Genomic DNA, 20,475 nt, shown 5'->3' with positions numbered 1-20,475 from the left:
GCATCTTACATTTGCCTTTAAATAAGATAAAAGTTTTGGTCTAGGCTATCTCCTCAATATTTGTGAAGGGGATTTGGTCTGGTCCAAAGGAGAATCAACATTAGCCTCTTCAGGAGATGAGGAAAGGAACTGTTATGAAATAGTTCCACAACATTTACATAATATTAAATTTTTGCTGTTGTTTTTGTTCCTTTCTCTCTGGAAAGTGCTCTGATTTGAAAATCTTCTATTGTGATAGCATCCTACAGGCACTCTAGTCCCTTAGCAAAGAAACAACCCACACAGATGAGGCTGGCTAGAGTGTATTGGCAAGCTATTTGACAGTGGGAATGCAACATCCAAACCAGATCTATTCCCTAACTGAAATCAACTAATGTGCATTTACAAGTAGCATTGCTGGTTACTGACGCAAAGCAGGAATCTTGCATAATTCTGACACTCATCACAACCAGCTGGCACAATGTTGCCGCAACGTAAAATTATATAGCATGTTTAACATCATAAAAAGTCTTCACAGAGGTGTACTCAAACAATATTTGATACCAAGCCACAATTATAGCAATTGTGACATAGCTCAGTTAATGCCACACAGGCTGGGATCAGCTGACTCTACACAAATGGGAAAAGAAACTTTAAATGCACAGGTCCTTGTCGCTCTGTTAAATGTTGACTCCCAACTAAACAAATTAAAAATTCAGAAAAGAGTTTTAAAAGCAGCATTTTTAAGTATAAAACAACAGTATTTTATGAAAATGTTTCAATTAAACATTACACCAGGTTAAAACGTGATACTGTAGCCACAAAGTAACTTCCAAATATTTATACCATGTGTAGCCATTTGAATACATGATGTCATTATGGCAGTTTGCTTCTAGATGTTCAAGAAAGTCTGGTAGTTCTTAGGGCAAAGTGCTGCACTTAGATAAGAAAAGAAAATGGGAGGACTTTTAATCGTAGTCTAGACTGTGAATGTAACATGGTTTCCTATTAAGTCACCGGACCTTAACCTCATACTTCAAACAAATTTCATTTTGGTTCTCAGAAGGTGAACTTCCGTGATTATCTTGTGTATACAGTTTACAATCTTATATCTTTATACAAGGTCAAGTCTCAGCTGCCTTCTTTCAAGTTTCTAAAACCTAGCTTTCTCCAGTCTTTCCTCAAACAGATAGGAATCAGCCTTGGAGGCAGTGCAAAGCAAACCCATAGTGCGTGAACATCTTCCTTCCATCTTGGTAACCAGAATTCCTCAAAGTGTGGTCTGAATAGACTACCATACAGCTCCATCACAATTTAGTCCCTCTGTTCTGGCTTTTGTTCAAGATTTTATTGGTTTAGGTGCTTGCTGGTTTGCATTGGGTGGATATGTTGAGCATAGGTCGAATTTATTATCATTCAATTCAACAACATTCATGGAATACATGTGCTTCCCATTTTCAAATCCATTGTGCACATTTGCCCATATAAAATTTAATTCTCCATTCAATGACTCAAGCATCTCCACACTCTCACATTCTGGAAATTGAGAACTAATACTATAGACAATAAGTTTACAATTGCCACCTTATGGCTTTTCTAAAAACAAAATCCTGAAACTGGCAGAAAGACAAATGTTGCTATTAAATCATGCAAGATTGTACTTCACATAAATAAACAAACAGTCTTTCACCAAAGGATAAAGGAGTCAAATATGTGATTTGATAAATCTTATTCTCAAATCATATGAGCCAATTTGTTTATAGTTCTGAGAACTGTTACCCAACCAAATAATTTGAAAATTGTCACAGAATAATTACAAGAATTACTAGAATAGCAACTAATCAAGGAGCAGATGATTGGATAGTGCAATGTTCCTCTTCACCATGTTCAAACTGTAGTGATTGTAATGAGGCCAGCCAGGTGGCCCTCATAGAATAGGAGTTCCCTAATTGAGGCTGTTAATCTGGTCCAGTCAGGGAGCCCTGGCTGACAGATATAAGCTGGAATGTCAGACACCCTGTTCGCTCGGAGAGCTAGCTCTGATGAAGCCGGACCAGTGACAAGTACTATGCATGTGTAAATAAAGGGTGCCTTAGTGACAGGATACAGGTCTCCATGGAGTTATTTCAAACCGTGTGTTTTTTTCAAAACCTAGAATAAAATCTTAAGTATAAAATTAGTATAAATGAATATGAAATTCATGTGTCCCAAAAGTTGGATGGACCAAAAATTGTGATAAAAGGTACGTTGTCAGCTGGAACTAAGAAACAGTGATTGGGTACAGAGCACGCAAATGTACATTTCATGTATTTGACACTAAACAGCTGCTATGTTTTATGTCTTGCTTCGTGATTTTCAAAAACTGGCCACCAAAACATTCCTATTATGGAAAACATATACCGAACCGAAACAGAAGGCTATACAATTAGTAACTGCAAAAGTGCGAATATAAACTGTGAAAATATTTCAGAAACTAAGCTGTGAACAAAAACAGGACTCTAATACAATAAGGGTACCTTGAAACACACTAGACTACCAAAAGATGTAAATTTGTTGCTTAAAATTATTTTTAAAAAAGATCAATAAAAAGCTAAACGTAAGTGTGATGTGCAGATGGAGAAGGAGATCTCATTAATACTCACTGAATGTACCTACGGGATTCAAATACATCATAATGTCACACCTGTCTAACTCATCAAAGATAGAGATCATGAAAAACTTCTCCACTGGGAACTATAAATCTGTCATTTCCTGCTGTTTTCCTATGTCATGAAATACAATAACCACATTTTCTCAGTCCCTGACTTTGAGACATTAAGAACAATCAGCATAATCAACAGATATTCAACAAATTTGCTCAAATACTTATAAAGAAATGAAGTACCATCATAGGCTAGAACTTAGCCACCAACATATTCTAATAAACAAACACAATATAAACATAAAATTTTTGATCTCAATCATGTGTGCATATCCAATTTTCTTGGGAACAAAAGGCTTTTATTTTATGAAACACCAACACTAAAGAGCATCTTCTCCTGTTTTAATCTCCATATAGAAGTCTTGAAAATTTTGAGAGAGTATTTGGGTTTGTTCACACTTCTGTTTCATTACTAAACTGGGATTTTCACTCAAAAGAGTTAACTACCTAAAATGGTAGGTTTTTCAGAACATTACATCATGGTTACATGAACTGAGCCACTACAATGGGCTCAATGTTACCTTGTTGTTTGTTATATATCAATAATAATTCACCAGCTCAATGAATGTTATAGTTGTGGAAAATTATGAATGGAATACTCAATTTCCACCTATGACACCAGTAAGAGATTTGAATATCCGTTATTTCAAGAATATATCAGAATATTCAAGAGAAATTTTAGATCCATTAATCAAATGCTTTTTCTTTAAATGGGGTATTTCAAATGAAATATTCTTTGTCATTAACAGTTTTAATTGTTGGTAAACAATGTTTATGGCTACACTCTATAAAATAATAGAAAAGTACATTAAAAAGTAGCTATGTGATGCTACAATACTAATTGTTGGGTCTAACAAAAGTCATGTAAAGAGTGAGTCCATCCCTTCACACAAAACAAATGATCATTAATAGTCAATACAAATTTCACCAATGACGATAAATGCAATACACTCATCTAACTGATGTAAAGTTAATTCACAAGATTTTGAATAAGTTAATTATGTCCCTGGAATTATCAAGAATCAGCAAACAGCAAATTATTTAAAGTTTTACATTGTTTAAAAAATTTAATCTTAATGAATATAAATGTTGCAAATGAATGACACATCCAGAACATCTCATTAGAACATTTTTAATGCAAGTTGATTTTATTAGGAGGAATAAATAATTCAGTCAGACTATTCTCATTCCTATAGTTACCATTGTCTATTGTGTCCTTGCAAGCAAGACACTCTGTGTAGCTTGTAAGAGGAGATCTGGGCAATAAATCAACAAAGAGAGTGGTGTTAACTCACCTTAATGGAAGGTTTTGATTTTTTGTTGGGTGAACAATTGAGGTCTTCATGCACTCTATTCAGTAACCATAGAAGGAACTCAAGTGCATCGTGCTGAGAATTCCCACGAAACTGGGACCCATACTTTGCTACTATGTTCTAAAATAAAACAAAGAAGCATTTGTTTATTAATACAAGTCATTATAGTTAAAACCTTTTGAGTTAGTCAACAGTCCAGAAATTACAAGTGCAGCAAAAACTAATAATTATCCTGGAAACACCATTACCCAATGGAGACAAAACTGAAACAGTAAATGCTAGATGCGTGGAATAAAAACAGGAAGCTTTGAAAATGTAGGAGTGTTGATGAAGAGGAATATCCCTCATCAGTTCATTTGCTTATTTTTAAAACCAAAAACGATGTTAGAACAAATGCACTTTGCTGAGCTCTATACAAGGGTTGGTGGTTGTTCTCACTCCACTGTTGCCACTGACCACGTAGAAACATCAGTTATAACCCCATTATTTCTGTATTAAAGACATCAAGTACATTTAAATACGTAGCTCTTTATATTCACGGCCTCTGTAGTTCAATACCATAAATTCTCATGTAAAAAAGTCTACCAGCTGATTTTGGCCTATTAAGCCACAATACTTCATATACCTTGTGTAAAAATCGACCCTAGTTTCTCACAGATCTAAGACCAAACAGTTCAGTGCCAAAGTTATAATCCTGCAGATGTTACTGACTCAAATTCATTGTGAATGTATCAATACTAATGAAATGTACATGGTTCATAATGTTATAAAATAAATTTTAGATAATCATAATGAATTCTTTACAGGGTTTTTGGTTCTTAATTATTTCTCTGTAATGGGTCTTTTTGGATATCACTCGAGTTCAAATGAAGGAAGCACATAAACTCCTCAAATACTATACCCATAATCAAACTCAAACTCCCTTAATATTTGGCATAAAGATTGGCCTCAATAATTCCATTTTTAAATGAACAAATGCAGTGACGGAAATAAAATCTGGCAGCTTCTATGGCCAGGTGCTTTTTGATGAGCAAAACGTAATTGACATATGCAAGTCTGTGCAATTGGGAGTAGTGTTATTACTGAAAATCAGTTGCTGATAGACCTAAAATGCACTAGATTCTACTCGTCTGTTTGTGGAATTTGTTTAGCTCAAATACATACTGGCAGTAATATCAATGTGCAGTTCTATTAGGAATATCTAATTGTCAGATGACATTTTAAACAAATGGTGCCAATTAGCATGCTCTGATCATACAAATAAACATGAAAGATACCATGGCACTGAGCAGAGAAAAATAAAGTGTGCCAGCCAATATTCCCCTTTCAAACAAAGTTCTATGGATACTGAAAATCTGAAATAAATAGGAAGTGCTGGAGACAGTTACATAGATCAGGCAGCATCAGCAGATGGAGAAAGAGGTCTGGCATTTCTTAAAAACTGGAAGATGCTGGAGATGAACAGCTTTTAAATAAAGAAGGTATATTGGAAAAGAGGGCAAATAATAACAAGACAGAGTTGTATTATAGGTTGGAGGAGAGAAGTAGTTGAATGAGAAATGTGATGAAAGTGTTAGGCAAAAGAAAACATGGAAACAAAATTCATGCTGAGTGCTACTAGCATTTTCTGTTTTGTTTCATCAATTTTTATTAGTTAATGAAATATTGATAAATTAATTGTTTGGTGGATGTAGATGCTCATGATGCAAAGAATCTGATTTTAACTTTGTGCATGTGAATGGAGTTTGAGGGAGTTAAAATCACACCCATAAATATCTCTATATTAATCATCGAGCTTACAAAGTATTTGAGAATCGATTCCAGATGTTTTAATGTGAAAGGCTATATACCTGCAGGCTGGTAAAGGCACTTTATAAGGAAGACAGTATTGCCCCTTTCAAATTCTTCACTCTAATGGACCTAAGAGGCCATCAAATCAATCTTCAATGTTAAAAGCTTTGGGAGAAGTTAAAAGCAAAAGGCATTATAGTGATTGTAATGTATTCAATCAGGTGGACCTCATAGAATATGAGTTCCCTGTTTGGGGCAATTAACCCAGTCCAATCAGGGAGCCCTGGTTGACAGATATAAAGACAAGCCTTTCAGATTTAATTCCTACCATCCCCCTTCACTTTTTTCCCCATAAGCATTACCCCTATTGCTTGTTACTGGTTCCCTGGCCACATGGGTGTTTTTCCTGCTGGTAGAATATTGACAAAATTATTGACACAAATGGTGTTTTCACTGGGTCCCTGCACAACACACACATGGCTGCTGTGGGGAAAAATAAGCACTACTGCTGTGTAGCAGCAGGGTGAAGTTAAAAAAATTAAATAAACAGGAGATTTAGAATCTCTTCAGTTCAGGGGACTGACTCCCAGCTGGCTGGCCACAGTCAGAGCTGGCTCTGAGGAAGCTGGACCAGGGTCAAGTACTGTGTACATGTAAATAAAGGGTGGGAGATAGCAAGAACTGCAGATGCTGGATGTCAGGGTTGCTACAGTGTGAAACTGGAGGAGCACAGCAGGTCAGGCAGCATCAGAGGAGCAGGAGAGTCGACGTTTCAGTTCGGGACCCTTCATCAGGACTCACAAAGGACACAAAGTCCTGATGAAGGGTCTCGACCCGAAACATCGACTTTCCTGCTCCTCTGATGCTGCCTGAACTGCTATAGCTCCACACTGTGTCAACACTAAATAAAGAGTGGCTTGGTGACGGGATACCGGCCTCTGTTGAGTTATTTCAGGCACATGATATTTACAGTTGGGAATGGCTAATCACATAAATAATTGCATATTTCAGATCAGAAAAATCAAAGCAGCTCTAACAAACAAACTTGTTGTCCTTAAAACACTACTCAGCTTTGGATCAGATTGTTTTATAAACAAAATAATTCTATGAAGTAGGTCTATAAATTTTCTTGAAACAGGAAACTGCCATCCAGTTAATTAAAAAAGAGCAGGAAGTAAATGTCTTACAGTGAATGCAACAGAAATTAACACTGATTAAGTTTCAGAATGCAGTGTGTGTACAATTCAACTTAGCCACAAGGTGCTAGACTGCAATGATGCAGTTTCACGCTTATTGCAAAGTAATTATAGCCAGTCCAAAAAAATAGGTTCACAAGTTTCAGTGGAGTCCGTTAAGTTTGATTCTTAATGCTAGTAGACGTCGGCACTCTCCGATTACTAAAGTTTAACCAGAAGCTGGTGACAGAGCTGTAAGAATTTACATGATGTCACTGGGGACAGAGACTGCTCTGAAACTAAGTACGAACAGTATAACAACTCCACAGAGATCTGTGACAGTCAGAGAGAGAGAGAATTGACACACAACTACAGGAAGCAATCAATGACCCACTTTAAGCAAATCTCAGGACTCTATTAATTCTCAGTCTCAATGTCTTTACAGTAAACGTTTTCCCACAAATCATTTCACTGCTCCTCTTAATTCTCTATGTCTATTTTGTAGGTTAAGACAGCAGCAGTTCAGTTCATGACTTTAAAAGTGGCAAAATTGGTGTCTTGCTTCAAACATGCAGCATTGTTTTCAATGAGGCAACTTAGAAAAAATAACTTCCATAAACAAAGGTATCATTAGTGGAAACTTGAATTTGTAAAAAGGCAAAGCAGAGAATTCTGCAGATTCACTGTCCTTTGAAATAAGAAAATTTCTCCTCATCTCTTCTCTGGACTGCTTCCAATGCTAGTATATCTTCCCTTAGATACGGGACCAAGGACATTCACGGTATTCCAGCTGTGATCTGGCCAGTGCCTTGTATAGTTTTAGCAAAACCTCCCTATTTTTATTCTCTGTTCACTTTGAACTAATGGCCAGCATTCCATTCGCCTTCCCTATTACCTGCTGGACTTGGACGCTAACTTTTTTGTGATTCATTTACCCGAATCCCTTTGTGCTGCTGCTCTCTGTAGTCTTTCCCCATTTAAATAATATTCTGCTCAATATTTCCTGCCAAAGTGCATAGCCTCAAATTTTTCCACATTGTATTCAGACAATTCCTACATTGTAGAAGCAGGTCATTTGGCACAGAGTCCACACCAAACCTCCAACGAGCATCCGACCCTGACCCATTCCCCCAACCTTATTCCCCACAATTCTGCATTTCCCACGACTAATCCACCTAATTTACACATCCCTGAGCACTATGGGCAATTTAGCATGGCCAATCACCTAACCTGCACATCTTTGGACTGTGGGAGGAAACCAGAGGGAACACACACTGACATAGGGAGAATATGCTAACTCCAAACAGACAGTCACCCAAGGGTGGAATCAAACCCAGGGCCCTGGCATTGTGAGGCAGCAGTGCTAACCACTGAGCCACTGTGCTGCCCATCTGCCAAGTTGTTATTCAATCACTTAACCTGCTTATATTGCTGTGTAGGCTCCCTGTGCCATCCTCATCACTTGCCCTCCCACATATTTTTGCTGCAAACTTGATGATAGTATATTGACTTCCACCATCCAGGTCACTAATGTGTGCTGTGGGCAACTGTGGCAACAATGGTTAAGGGTTGCTATTGTGAATACAACCCCTTGATCCTATTTCATGCTACCTTATCGTATGCCTTTTTTGGAAGTCCACTTATGACACACTACTGGCTTCCCTGCTTGCTACCTCCTCAAAGAACTGTAGTAAGGTTTTCAGGTAATAATTTCCTCTTCATGAGGCCGTGCTGACTCTGCTTGATTATATTGTGTTGCTAAATGCTCTGTTATTACATCCTTTATGATTGTCATTAGCAAAATGCTAGATTCAGCTAACTGACCTATAGTTACCATTTTTTTGTCTTCTTCCTTTTTTTAAATAAGGGTGTTACACTGGCAGTCTTCCAATCTTCTGCGATATTTCCAGAATCTAAGGATTCTTGGAAGATTACTATCAGTGCATTCACTATCTTTGTAGCTGCATCCTTTAACATCTTAGGATGCAACCCATTATGTCCTGGGTACTACTGGTCTTTACCTTTGTTTCCCTTTAGGCACATGAGTAGGAAAGGCTTAGAGGGAGGGTTGAGGAAAGGTCACTCCACGAGAAACGTTAACTCTGATTTCTCTCCACAGATGCTGCCAGACCTGTTGAGCTTTTCCAGCAATTTCTGTTTTGTTCAAGGTTTAGAGGGATATGGGCCAAACGCAGACAAGTGGGTCAAGTTTAGTTTGGGAAATTTGGTCAGTGTGGATGAGCTGGACCACTCGCTCTATAACTAGATTTGAAAATTAGTATTCATTGGGCCTGGTTGGTAGTGGCGTTTTTGAAGAGGAAACAGAAGATTGCATTTAAACAAAAAAATCAAACATCATTAGCTAGAGAGTCAGAACAGATAGTAAACAGTGCCCTCAAAGTCAGCCAAGTGTTGCTCAGAGTTTACAAAAACAGATTAAAATCTCCCTGTTATGGTAGTGTCCCTACCCCCTCGACCGGGAGGCCTAAATTCAAGTCCCGTCTGCTCCAGGTGATATGTTACAACACCACCGAACAGGTTGATTGGAAAAGTAGGTTAAAATTTATTTTTTGATCTCTGTCTGATAGTCAAAACTTCCAGTGGCCAACAGCAAACAAACAGCAGGTTGAGCAATATTTAACATAGGAAAGCAATAGGCGACACCTGATATTTCTTCGGAATCAAACCTGCAAACTTATGTTTCAACTGTTTCCATCAAAACTCAATCTCTGCCGTTTAACCTGCTTTTAGCTGGCGCCATATGGCCATAAATTGAAACAAAACACTCACTTGCTCCTGATTGCCCTGTGTTTGTTTGAGAGTTATTTTAACTGCGTGTGAGTTTGCAAGTTGCCTTGGGGATGAGGGTGGAACAGGAGCTCGTACCTTGAACTGCACGGATAGCTGCGGGGTGTACTCAAGAGTCCAGAGAGCCCGGACCAGCGCTGCGAGCTGCTCGGTCACTTCTGCCTTGCACTGGGACGGCGGCTCTTTGCTGCGGAGGGTGCCATTGGCTCGGAGCTGTTTCAGCTCGGAGCGGTACTGCTCCAAGCCCAGGTACTCGGCGAACAGCTCGGTGTTGCTGAGGCACTGCACTACTGCGTTCATGAAGCACGTATTGCCATGGTTCTTCAAGCCCAGCACCCCAGGGGGTTTGTCCCCGGGCAGCCGCTCCCTCCGCCGGGCTAAGCTCAGGCTCTTAACCCTAGCCTCCTCCTCCTCCCGGTTCTCGCTGCAAGTGGCCAGGGTGACAGTCCCGACCCTGAAACCTCCATCGTCCTCCTCCTCCTCCAGTTGCTCTCTTCCTCCTCCTCCTCCATCTCCGTCAGGGCTCGCCTCTCCGAAAGGTGCCAAAGTAATCAAAGTTTTGAAGACCCCCCGCACGAAGCTGCCGACCGACCTGAGCGATCTCCTCCTGAACAGTTTGCCCGAGAAGGACTTCCTCCGCTTGCCCTTGTTCATGTGGCCCTTCAGGGTGGACCTGGCCGGCGCTGTACTGTCCATTCCTGCTGGGCTAGCCGGCCGCTCTCCCTCAAAGGTCCATCAGTGAGCGGCAGCTGCCTGCCTCCCGGAGCAAGTGCTGCAGCAAGCCCCAGAGAATCCCATTCTGGACGGAGAGCACCCCACACACACACACACAAGGCGGCCACTGGAGGGAAAGGGGAGTGGTGGGGGGTTACTCTGCATTCACACAGCGCCTGCACAGATAGCCGGAGCTGCTTCTCTCTCCTTCAAAAACACACACACACACTTCCTCGCTGTGGTTCCAGTCCCTCCCCCCTGCACTCCAAACAAACACACAAGGTGTGCTCCCTCACTCGGTGCGCTGTCGCTATGAATGGGAGCGGAGCTGGATTGCTGGAGGTGCTCTGTGTTGCTCCGCCCTACAGCTCAGCACCGGGCTGTTTCTCCTTCTCCTTTCCACGGGAAATGCTGCTCGCTGCTGGTCTGAGGAGAGGCAGACAAGCTTGGCCTCGGCTGTCTCTCCGCCTTTCTCTCTCTCTCTCACTGCTCTCACAATGGTGCCGAGCAACATTCCTTGGGGGATTTGACTACACGGAACGCGGGAGCCTGGACATTTGCACTGCTCCTTGTATTTTTTTAACCAGCTTGTTCTTCCCTTCCCCTCCCCCAAACAAATATGATTCACGCTCGTAATCTTAGTGTGAATGCTCTAATCGCTGCGATGCTTTGCAAGGGAATGGGGAACAGGTTAAAAAAAATCTATTTCAATGAGCCCATGATATTTTGCTACAATGTAACTTGTGAATCTCCAGCCGCCGCGCTGTAAATATCATCCGCAGCGTTGCAATAAAGAACTCTTGCACTGTTTGGCTGAGATAGATCGTCGGAATTCTACATTTATTTTTTTTAAATGTTCCCATCGTATCTACCTCAGCGGCGGGGAGTCTCGCTGGCGCCAATTCAGGAGTTGTATACGATGGAGTAGTGCCCAAGAATGCATGCTAAACTATCTAACAGGTTCCCTGGTCACAATTGCAATAGCCCCGTTCCATATGTGTACTGGCTAAAACGTTTCATTCACACCATCGTCAAATGGTAGCGCTGACCGCGGGCATAGACGCATATACAGTGTGCATCGGTAGTCAAACACGCTAAAAACAAATTGCAGCAGAATGACACTCAAAACTGTGAAGGAACTTGTCCCCTTAGATCTGGCTGTCTATTTTCAACCGATCAGCCGACAAGCTCCTGGCACAAAAGAGCCACAAAACAATCTTAAAGGGGAAAAAAAAATCAACGAATTTAAAAGTACGTGTGTAACCAGGGAGATGTAATTAATAATCTCAACTGTCAGTCCGGGGAAAAAAGTGTTCACAAAGTAATTGAATTCCATATTAAGTTTGACAGTGTCATACTCCAGTCCTAAACAAAATCATAAACGTCAATGAAATCAGTTACCAAGGTATGAGGGGAAAACCAACTACAGTGGATTGGGCAAAGGTATGCTGGTCAATAACCAGAGAGAAATATTTAAAGAAATGATATAAAGTGGTCAAGAAAAACATGTTCCCTTAAAAAATAAAATTCAATGAGAATGTTCAATCTGTGGCTTCCTAAAGAATGTAAAGAATGTCAACAGGATCCTCCCATCCTCATAAGGTGATGACCCATATAGCAAATCAAAGCTGTTGTCAATGAGGACTGTTTCATCTGGCTCAATTTTGTTGAATACTGAAGAGATAAGGTGGTAAACAGTGAGGAGAATTGCCATAAACTGCAGGAGGGTGTCCACAGATATGCTCAGGTGAGCAGAGCAGGACCAAATGGAATTCAACTCAAAAATGTGAGGAAGTACACTTCAGGAAGGCTAGCAAGGCTAACACCATGAATGGCCAGATCCTGGAAAGTACTAAAGGTCAGACGGACCTTGGTGTGGATCTCCACAGATTCCTCAAGATAGCTTAGCAAGTAGATTAGGTGGTTAAGAAGGCATATGGGGTACTTGCCTTTATTGGCTGATGCATTGAATAAAAGAGCTAGGAGGTTATGCTGGAACTGTATAAAATGCTGTTTGGGTCACAACTGGAATATAACGTGTAGTTCTACTCACCACATTACAGGAAGGATGTGATTGCACTAGAGAGGGTGCGGAGGGATTTACCAGGATGCTGCCTGGGCTCGATGGTCTGAGTTATGAGGAAAGATTGGATAGATTGGGGTCGTGTCCCTTGAAGCAGCAAATGTGGAGTGGTGACCCGATAGAGAAGTATAGTGTTATGAGGAGCATAGAGAGAGTGTATTGGAAGGTACAGTTCCAATAGTAGAGATGTCAATAACGAGGTACTTAGATTTCAGGTAAATGGTAGAAGTCTGAGAGGAGAGTTGAGGAGAATTTTTTCACTTGCAGAGTCGTAGAGTCATACAGCATGGAAACAGAACCTTCGATCAAACTCATTTGTGCCTGACATCCCAATCTGACCTAGTCGCATTTGCCAGCATTTAGCCCACATCCCTCTAAACCCTTCCCATTTATATACCCATCCAGATGCGTTTAAGATCTTGTAATTGTGCCTCTACCACTTTCTCTGGCAGCTTATTCCACACTCGTACCGCCATCTGCGTGAAAAAAAGTCACCGCTCATGTCCTTTATAAATCTTTCCCCTCTCACTTTAAACCTATACCCTCTAGCTTTGGACTGCTCCACCCTAGGAAAAAGACCTTGGTTATTCATCCTATCTATACCCCTCATGATTTTATAAACCTCTATAAGGTGACCCCTCAGTCTCCAAAGCTCCAGGGGAAAAAGCCCCAGCCTATTCAGCCTCTCCCTAGGATTCACCACCACTTTCTGTTTCCTACCTTCATGCAAATTTTGTTTCCAATTAGTTAGCTCCTACTGGATCCCATGCGATCTAACCTTACCGACCAGTTTACAATACGGAAGCTTGTTGAACGATTTTCAGATATGGTGGGAGTCTAGAACTCGTTGTCTGAAAGGGTGGTTGAGTCAGGAACTCTCATAACATTTAAGGGGAATTTAGATGTCCTCTTGTGTTGCCACAATCTCCAGGACATTGGCCAATAGCTAGTTTAGTTGTATCTTTGTTGACTGGCACAGACACAATGGGCTCAAAAGTCCAAATGACTTGATCCTGCTCCTAAATTCTATGTTCCTAAGAAAAAAAAATCTCTGACGTATGACTTCAATTGGCACAATTATCTTGCCTACCTGACAAGCTATATAAAGCCATACTTTATACTAAAAATAATTTTATTTAATTATTGAACTGAAACCACTGACTGAGGTTTAAAAAAGCCGAATAGCTGCAGTTCTTGAAAAAATAACTTAAAATTGAAGCTTCTGAAAAGACTGAACATTTGCATAACTAAAACCTACAAATTGCAAAACCACTAAAATTGAGTCAGACTGTCCATCAGAGGCAATCAATTTTGCAGTGTGAATGACCCCAACACTTGACCCATTCACAAACATAAATGCTGTCCCCTTCACACTTCATGTTATCTCTGATAAATTGTCAACTAGACTCGAAACATTAGCTTGCTTTCTCTCCATGGATGCTGCCTGATCCGCTGTGATCTCCAGCAATTTTTGTTTTCAGCACAAACTATCTAGCCAGCACTGCTGCGTTCAGCTGGGTGTCCAACACACCGTCAGAAACAATCACTTTGGACAGTCAATTCTGACTGAAAAGTGGACTCTTCCAGTCACAATCTGACTATCTCCAAACTATGGAACTGGAATCAACTTGGTAGCTAGTATGTTTAGCTCTCTGCAATAACAAGGTGCAGAGCTGGATGAACACAGCAGGCCAAGCAGCATCATAGGAGCAGGAAGGCTGACATTTCGGGCCTCGACCCTGTTTAGCTCTCTTTTGTGTTTCAAGAAACTAATTTGCTTCAGGCCAGTTAAACTAGAAGAAGAAGAAAAACCAAAGAAGAAAGTCTGTGAAAGGGACTCTCTCTCTCTCTCTCATCCATCCTGTAAGAACAAGCCCTTTATGCTGTTTAACTAGTATACCCAATGGACAGCATCAAAAATCCAAAATGGGCTCCAAGAGATCCCAAATAGAAATCACCTGGCAATATCTTTAAACTGTCTCAGGAAGTCCCTTGAGCCCAGTTGGAAACCATCCAGGACATGGACCTGCCAAAGCTATATAACTGACATTTTAGACTTTTGAAATTGCTTAATTATCCTCCCACTGTATGGCTTTGTAGATTTGTATGAGTGCATGAAATCAAGAACACACCAGTTGAGTTAAAGCATTTCTAAACCTTTTATTAAGATCAAATGTGAGAGACAATAAGTACTATTCTCTGGTCTTTGAGAAAACTTAGATGAAAACCTGTCCTTGCTTCTTTTGCACTGAGTTGTTAAAAATATTCTTTTTAAAAATATATATATTTTGCAAAGGAGGGGTAATGCCAATACAATGCTTCTCACCTGGCTGTAACACTGCCAATAGAAGCCCAGCTTAATGTTATGACATAGATCCAAAGGTATAACTCTATCTCAATGACTCTACCTGTTTTTTTCCTTTATGAATTTCCTTAAAATCTAATAAAAGATTTAGTCACTGGCCCTAATATTTCTCATTCTGCATTAATGTTAAAATTTGCCTATGCTTACATTAAGCATTTTTTTCCTTATTAAAAAGCATAAATGCAAGTTGTTCTCGAATGGTATGATGGATTTGTGTCATTCCCTATACACCTTGGACCTGCTATGAGGCAGTTACAGCAGTGTGTTTCTAAAACCTTGAGAAAGATTGATGAATAGGTTTTCATGACCATGTACTAGTGGTAGTATTTCCTTCACCCTGGATTATATGTACTATCTGCATTAAATGTTGATATGCCAAGGTCACTTTGGTGATCTCATGCAAATGCATTGGTCCGCAGTGTTGATGATAATGAAAGATAAAGAAAGGGAACAATAATGTTTCTATCCACTTGAACTACTTGGATTGACCAGACGCATTTGCATTTTACTGCTGATCACGACAAATAGTATAATTTCTGACCCCTCACATTATAGTGACTTCACCACTTTGTACTACAATATGTATAGGATTCCTGTCACAAGAATATTTCGGACAGTTATGTTTTCACTAATTCTCATGACCAGTGAAAACTAGATATTGCAACAAGACCTGCACGTAAGTTAGCTATTGGTTATTATTGTAGCTTATTACTTTTGTTATTGGTGTCTGTTACCCACTGTAGCAACTGATCCTCATAGTGGAACATGCCAACACACAGCTGACATTGCTTTTTAACTCTGCATCAGCTATTGGTCTCCCACATATGAGAATCAGCATTTTCGACATCATGTCACACTTGCAAGCTTCACTGAAATGGAGTTTTGGACATTATGCTGGGCATCGGGCTTCAGTTATTTATTCAAGTAGAAAATGCTTAGAAATATGGCCATCTTTCATCCTGCATTCGAATTTGAGCTAATGGAATCACCTATGCTTAATAACTGTCAAAATGCATGAGAGCTTTGCCTTTGAGAAGATAAAAACATTTGTGACTTGCTCCTTTCATGACTTGCTCACGAGGTACAGCAATGAAACAGGAACTTCTTACAGCTATCAAGAAAGGTAGCTAATCTTTGATCTTCACTGTTTATGGCACATTCTTGGCAGAGGTTAAGGACAGCCATAGCTTACAAGAAGAAGCTTACAATGCAGCAAAGAGCAGTAATAAGTTTGAGGTTTGTGAAAACAGCAAAAGATGACACAAATTTGATAAAATCGGGAAAAAATAGAACAGGCGTAACCTAGCCAAGAATATGAAAAAAGGTCTAAGAGTTTTTAGAAATATGTTTAATGGGGAAGAATAGTTAAACTAAATTAAGTTTCCCCTAGGTATAAAGATAAGAGAAATTATCATAGGCAATGAGACAGCAGGGACTTTTAAAAAAACTTATGTCTGCCTTCAGGATAAAAAACGTAAATTATACACTAGAAACAGAGGGCAAGCAAAGGACTCATAACAGTGTGGAAGTAATCAATATCAGTACAGAAAAGTTATTGGCCTTTATTGAAAGGGGACGAATGGGAACAGGAACATGGGAATCTTGCTATTGTTGCATGGGATTTCGGTAAGCCTACACCTGGAGTATACATTGCGTGAATATCTATTTGTCTTAGAGATAGCACAGAGAAGGTTCATTAGATTAGTTTCTGAAAGGAAAGGTCTGGCCCATGATGTAAGGCAAATTGTGCAATGAAAGGTGATCATATTGAAGCTTACAAAATTCTGAGAGATTTGGAAGTGTAGGTACTGAGAGGTTGTTTCACATATCTGGGGAATCTAGATTACAAGGACATACCCTCAGGTCATGGGGCACAATCATTTAGGAATTAGATGAGGCAGAACATCTTCATTTGGCGAGTTGCAGATTTTTGAACTTTCTGTTCCATCATTGAGTGTATCTGAAGCTGAGATAGACAGATTTCAATCTCTCAGGGAAACAAGAGGCATGGAGAATGGGCAGGATAGTGAAAGTGAGGCAGAAGATCAACCATAATTTTATTGAATGGCAAAGCATGCTTGAGGGGCTGAATGGTCTGCTCCTGCTGCTTTGCTTGCATTTTTATATCCTTATCCTGCACAGTTGCACAAATGTTGTGCATTGAAAACCATTTGGTACAGGAACATTTTCAAAGAAATTTAACAATTGGGAACAGTCAAAGAATTAAATTAACTTTGAATTTTATTGCATTATCCCATAGTACAAAAGTGCCAGAAGAGAAACAAAGATCCTTTGCATTAGTTAATCAATAGACACAGGGTTGTGTTTGGTGGATGGAAGGGTGAGGTCAGGTCAAGCCACTGAAGAATTTTATTCAACTCTATCCTTGAACCCAGGCTACGGCGTCTTTAATCGGCTGATTAATGGATGTTTTAACTTTGGAATAAAATATTTCATGGGAGAAATATTACTGTTTCAAAGGATGTGCAAAATGTAAATCTTATTTATACTGCACACAATTTGATTGAAATTGTAGGAATTGAGGGCATGTTCTTGTACCCTAGATTCCCCAGACATGCAAAACAACCTCAAATGTGTCAGAATCTTGTGAGTTTCAATAAGATCACCTCTGATTGTATGTAATGACATGAGTGAATGCACAATTTGTCTTACATCATGGGCCAGACCTTTCCTTTCTACAATTGAGAAACAATACTACAATGAGAAAGTGATCACTAATCTTAATACATTTAATAATATCCATTTATTTTCCACTGTTGTGTTGCTACATGGTGAGGCTCCATAAATTATTATTCTACATATCTAAAAAAGAAGACCTTTTTTATTGTATAAGTTTCCAATTCAGAAGCCCAATACATTTCTCAATTTAAATTCAAATGGATTTAATAATTGGACTTAAATTCAATTATAAGGACAAAACTCCACTGACAACACCATAATGAATACAGGCTTCTTTTACATTCTTGAGGACACAAGGAACCGTGCACCTCAGTCAGAGAACATAAGTTCTATTAAGACAAATATGTATCCAGCATAAAACAATTTCTAAAAATCAATGTCACACGATCATTCTGGAATGCAGTGTTAAACAATGGTCCTACGTGTGGTATGCTCGTAGGTAGTATTTACAGATTTCCATCTAAAATTGAGTTTATTATACATTTTTCAGTTCACTGTTTCCAAGTCAGTAATAAGAGTTTCCATTTTATTCCTACTTTCTTCTTTCTTCCTACAGTATCATTTTCTATTTGAAAATGTGTTTTTTTTTAACCATTTCTTTCATAAGTCCCAGTTTCACCATTGAGCAGTACAGAACTAATAAATCAAACCAGTTCTAAATGTACAAGCACTCATTTTCAGATGTTCTTACTTTACAGACTGCTGGTCAAGTTTCTGTTGTTTTAGGATGCTTTCCAAAGTTAGGAAAGCTATCCTGAATTTCAGAGTACAGATGAAAAATAGGATTGTTCTTAGAGCAATTAAAATAGTCCACCTCTCAGTTTGTGTATCTTCACTGAGGAGGTCTCTGCTTCTCATTTTAAGGTTGATCATTGTTACCCATTTAATTAAAAAATACCTTTGGGTGTGATAATGTTACTACATTCGTTAATACCAGAAGAATAATAAATTGTCCTGTAAATTACTGCCTTTACTACAGGAGTAGATTGTTTCACCTTTGTGTGATGTCTATTACTGTTGCATGTTGGAACTGGATCGTAGAACTAGTTAAGTTTGCCCTAATTTGTGACTACATGTTTGTAATGTCAATAGCACAGGCTGAAAGATGAGACAAAAATGCATTTTCTTTGGTTAGAGACCCATTACTTTAAACTGAAGTTCAGTAGATTTAAGCAAACACTGATTCAGTATCAGGTTCCAATAATTTAATTCAGGAACATGTAAACATGCCAAGTTTTTGAGGAGAGACATTGTGTACATAGTTCAACCTCACTGGCCATTTATTTGCCAGCTGTCAGGAATAGATAAAGGATATTAATTGAAGGCAGAGAGGTAAATAACATAAAGCGGATTTGCCACAGGGAACAAAAGTACATTTTTAGTAGTATATTAAACCCAAACTTAGATTTAGGCTTTATGATTTTATCCAATGTAAAAAAATCATGATTTAAAAGCAGTTAAATGTAACATCAACAAATAATTTACTCTTTACTAATTTAAATAAACAAAATTGTGCTATTACACAACAATAAGGTCACTTCTCCTTACAGATATAAGACAAACTGTCAACTGGAAGGAGGGACCAATCTGTTTTTACTTGATTATATATTGACAATTTTGTCACATTGACACATTGTAAGGATCACATCAAGTTTTATGCCAGTTAGCTGGTCAAAGAAACATCACAGATTGGATTTTCAAAGCGAGGTCAGAAACACGCTGATGGTTTCTGGGTCCTAACCCCACACCTCAACTATGCCACTCATTAATTTTTAATTTTGGATATCATACCTAGTACCTGATTACTGAAATGTGTGGTATGTCTGGCACTTGTGGCTAGCGAAGGTGGCAACCATTTTAGAGAAGTGGCTATCTTGCTGAAGGGAGCAGGCAGTTCCTGGAGGGCCAGCAGTGTCAAATGGGAATGAAAGGTATCATGCAGGGAAAATAAAGGTCCAATCGAAATAACAGCACAGAGACTGGTATCCCATCACCAAGTTACCTTCTATTTATATGTGGAGAGTCCTTGACAGCCAGCTCTCAGAATGAACTGGATGTTTGATACTCCTGTTCTTAAATGTCAGCCAGGGCTCCCTGATTGGACCAGATTAACAGCCCCAATCTGGGAACTCATATTCTATGAGGTCCACCTGGCTGACCTTGTTACAATCACTACACTACACAACAAGTAGGTGCTTTGCCCCATGTGAACCTGTCGGCTGTGCATGATGCATATGCAAGCCAACTCAGGCTCACTGAAATAAAGTTTAAAAATTCTTATCTTACAGGCCAGTTGACATTACTTGGAGGCAAAATGGTTTCCTATTCCATTCTAAACTGTCCCAAAGCAATCTGAATCCTGAAAGGATGATTGGATTCTTCTAGCAGTGCTGATGGTGGGAGGGGAAATGTGTGACATGTCTGGGACAGCTGCCCAAGTGCAATCATGCAGGAGCCAGCCAATTAGCTCGGTACACGTGAGGACCACAGCGAATCACGCAGGGGGAGCTGACACCTCCACGACTGTTGTCTCACAGGGTTGAAAATTCAGATACTGTATACAGCAGCCAGACAAGCCTTCATTTCCTGCCAGCTAGAAGGGCAGCATGGTGGCTCAATGGGCTAGCACTGCTGCGACACTGTGCCAGGGACCTGGGTTCGATTCCACACTCGGATGACTGTCTGTCTGGGGTTTGCACGTTCTCCCCGTGTCTGCATGGTGTTCCTCTGGGTGCTTCAGTTTCCTCCCACAATCCAAAGATGTGCAGGCTAGGTGGATTGGCCATGCTAAATTGCCCGTAGTGTTCAGGGATGTGTAGGTTAGGTGCCTTAGGCGTGGGAAATGG

At 39.7% G+C, this 20,475-nt stretch overlaps 1 protein-coding gene across 2 annotated transcripts in view; it reads right to left on the bottom strand.

Annotated features, from left to right (window-relative positions):
• usp43a (ubiquitin specific peptidase 43a) overlaps positions 1 to 10,889 on the bottom strand; it is a 395,580-nt gene extending 384,691 nt beyond the window's left edge. For both annotated transcript variants that reach the window (XM_048610938.1, XM_048610939.1), the window contains exons 1-2: positions 9,846 to 10,889; positions 3,976 to 4,113 (exon numbers count right to left, since the gene is read on the bottom strand). In XM_048610938.1, the coding sequence (XP_048466895.1) occupies positions 3,976 to 4,113; positions 9,846 to 10,463 (756 nt within the window). In that variant the 5' untranslated portion in view covers positions 10,464 to 10,889. The remainder of the gene's footprint in view (positions 1 to 3,975; positions 4,114 to 9,845) is intronic.
• Positions 10,890 to 20,475: the final 9,586 nt, after the last annotated feature.

This window comes from Rhincodon typus, chromosome 23 (genome assembly GCF_021869965.1).
Source record: "Rhincodon typus isolate 14 chromosome 23, sRhiTyp1.1, whole genome shotgun sequence".
In the NCBI taxonomy this organism is placed as follows: Eukaryota; Metazoa; Chordata; class Chondrichthyes; order Orectolobiformes; family Rhincodontidae; genus Rhincodon; species Rhincodon typus.
This window is presented reverse-complemented; position numbering and strand designations above follow the sequence as displayed.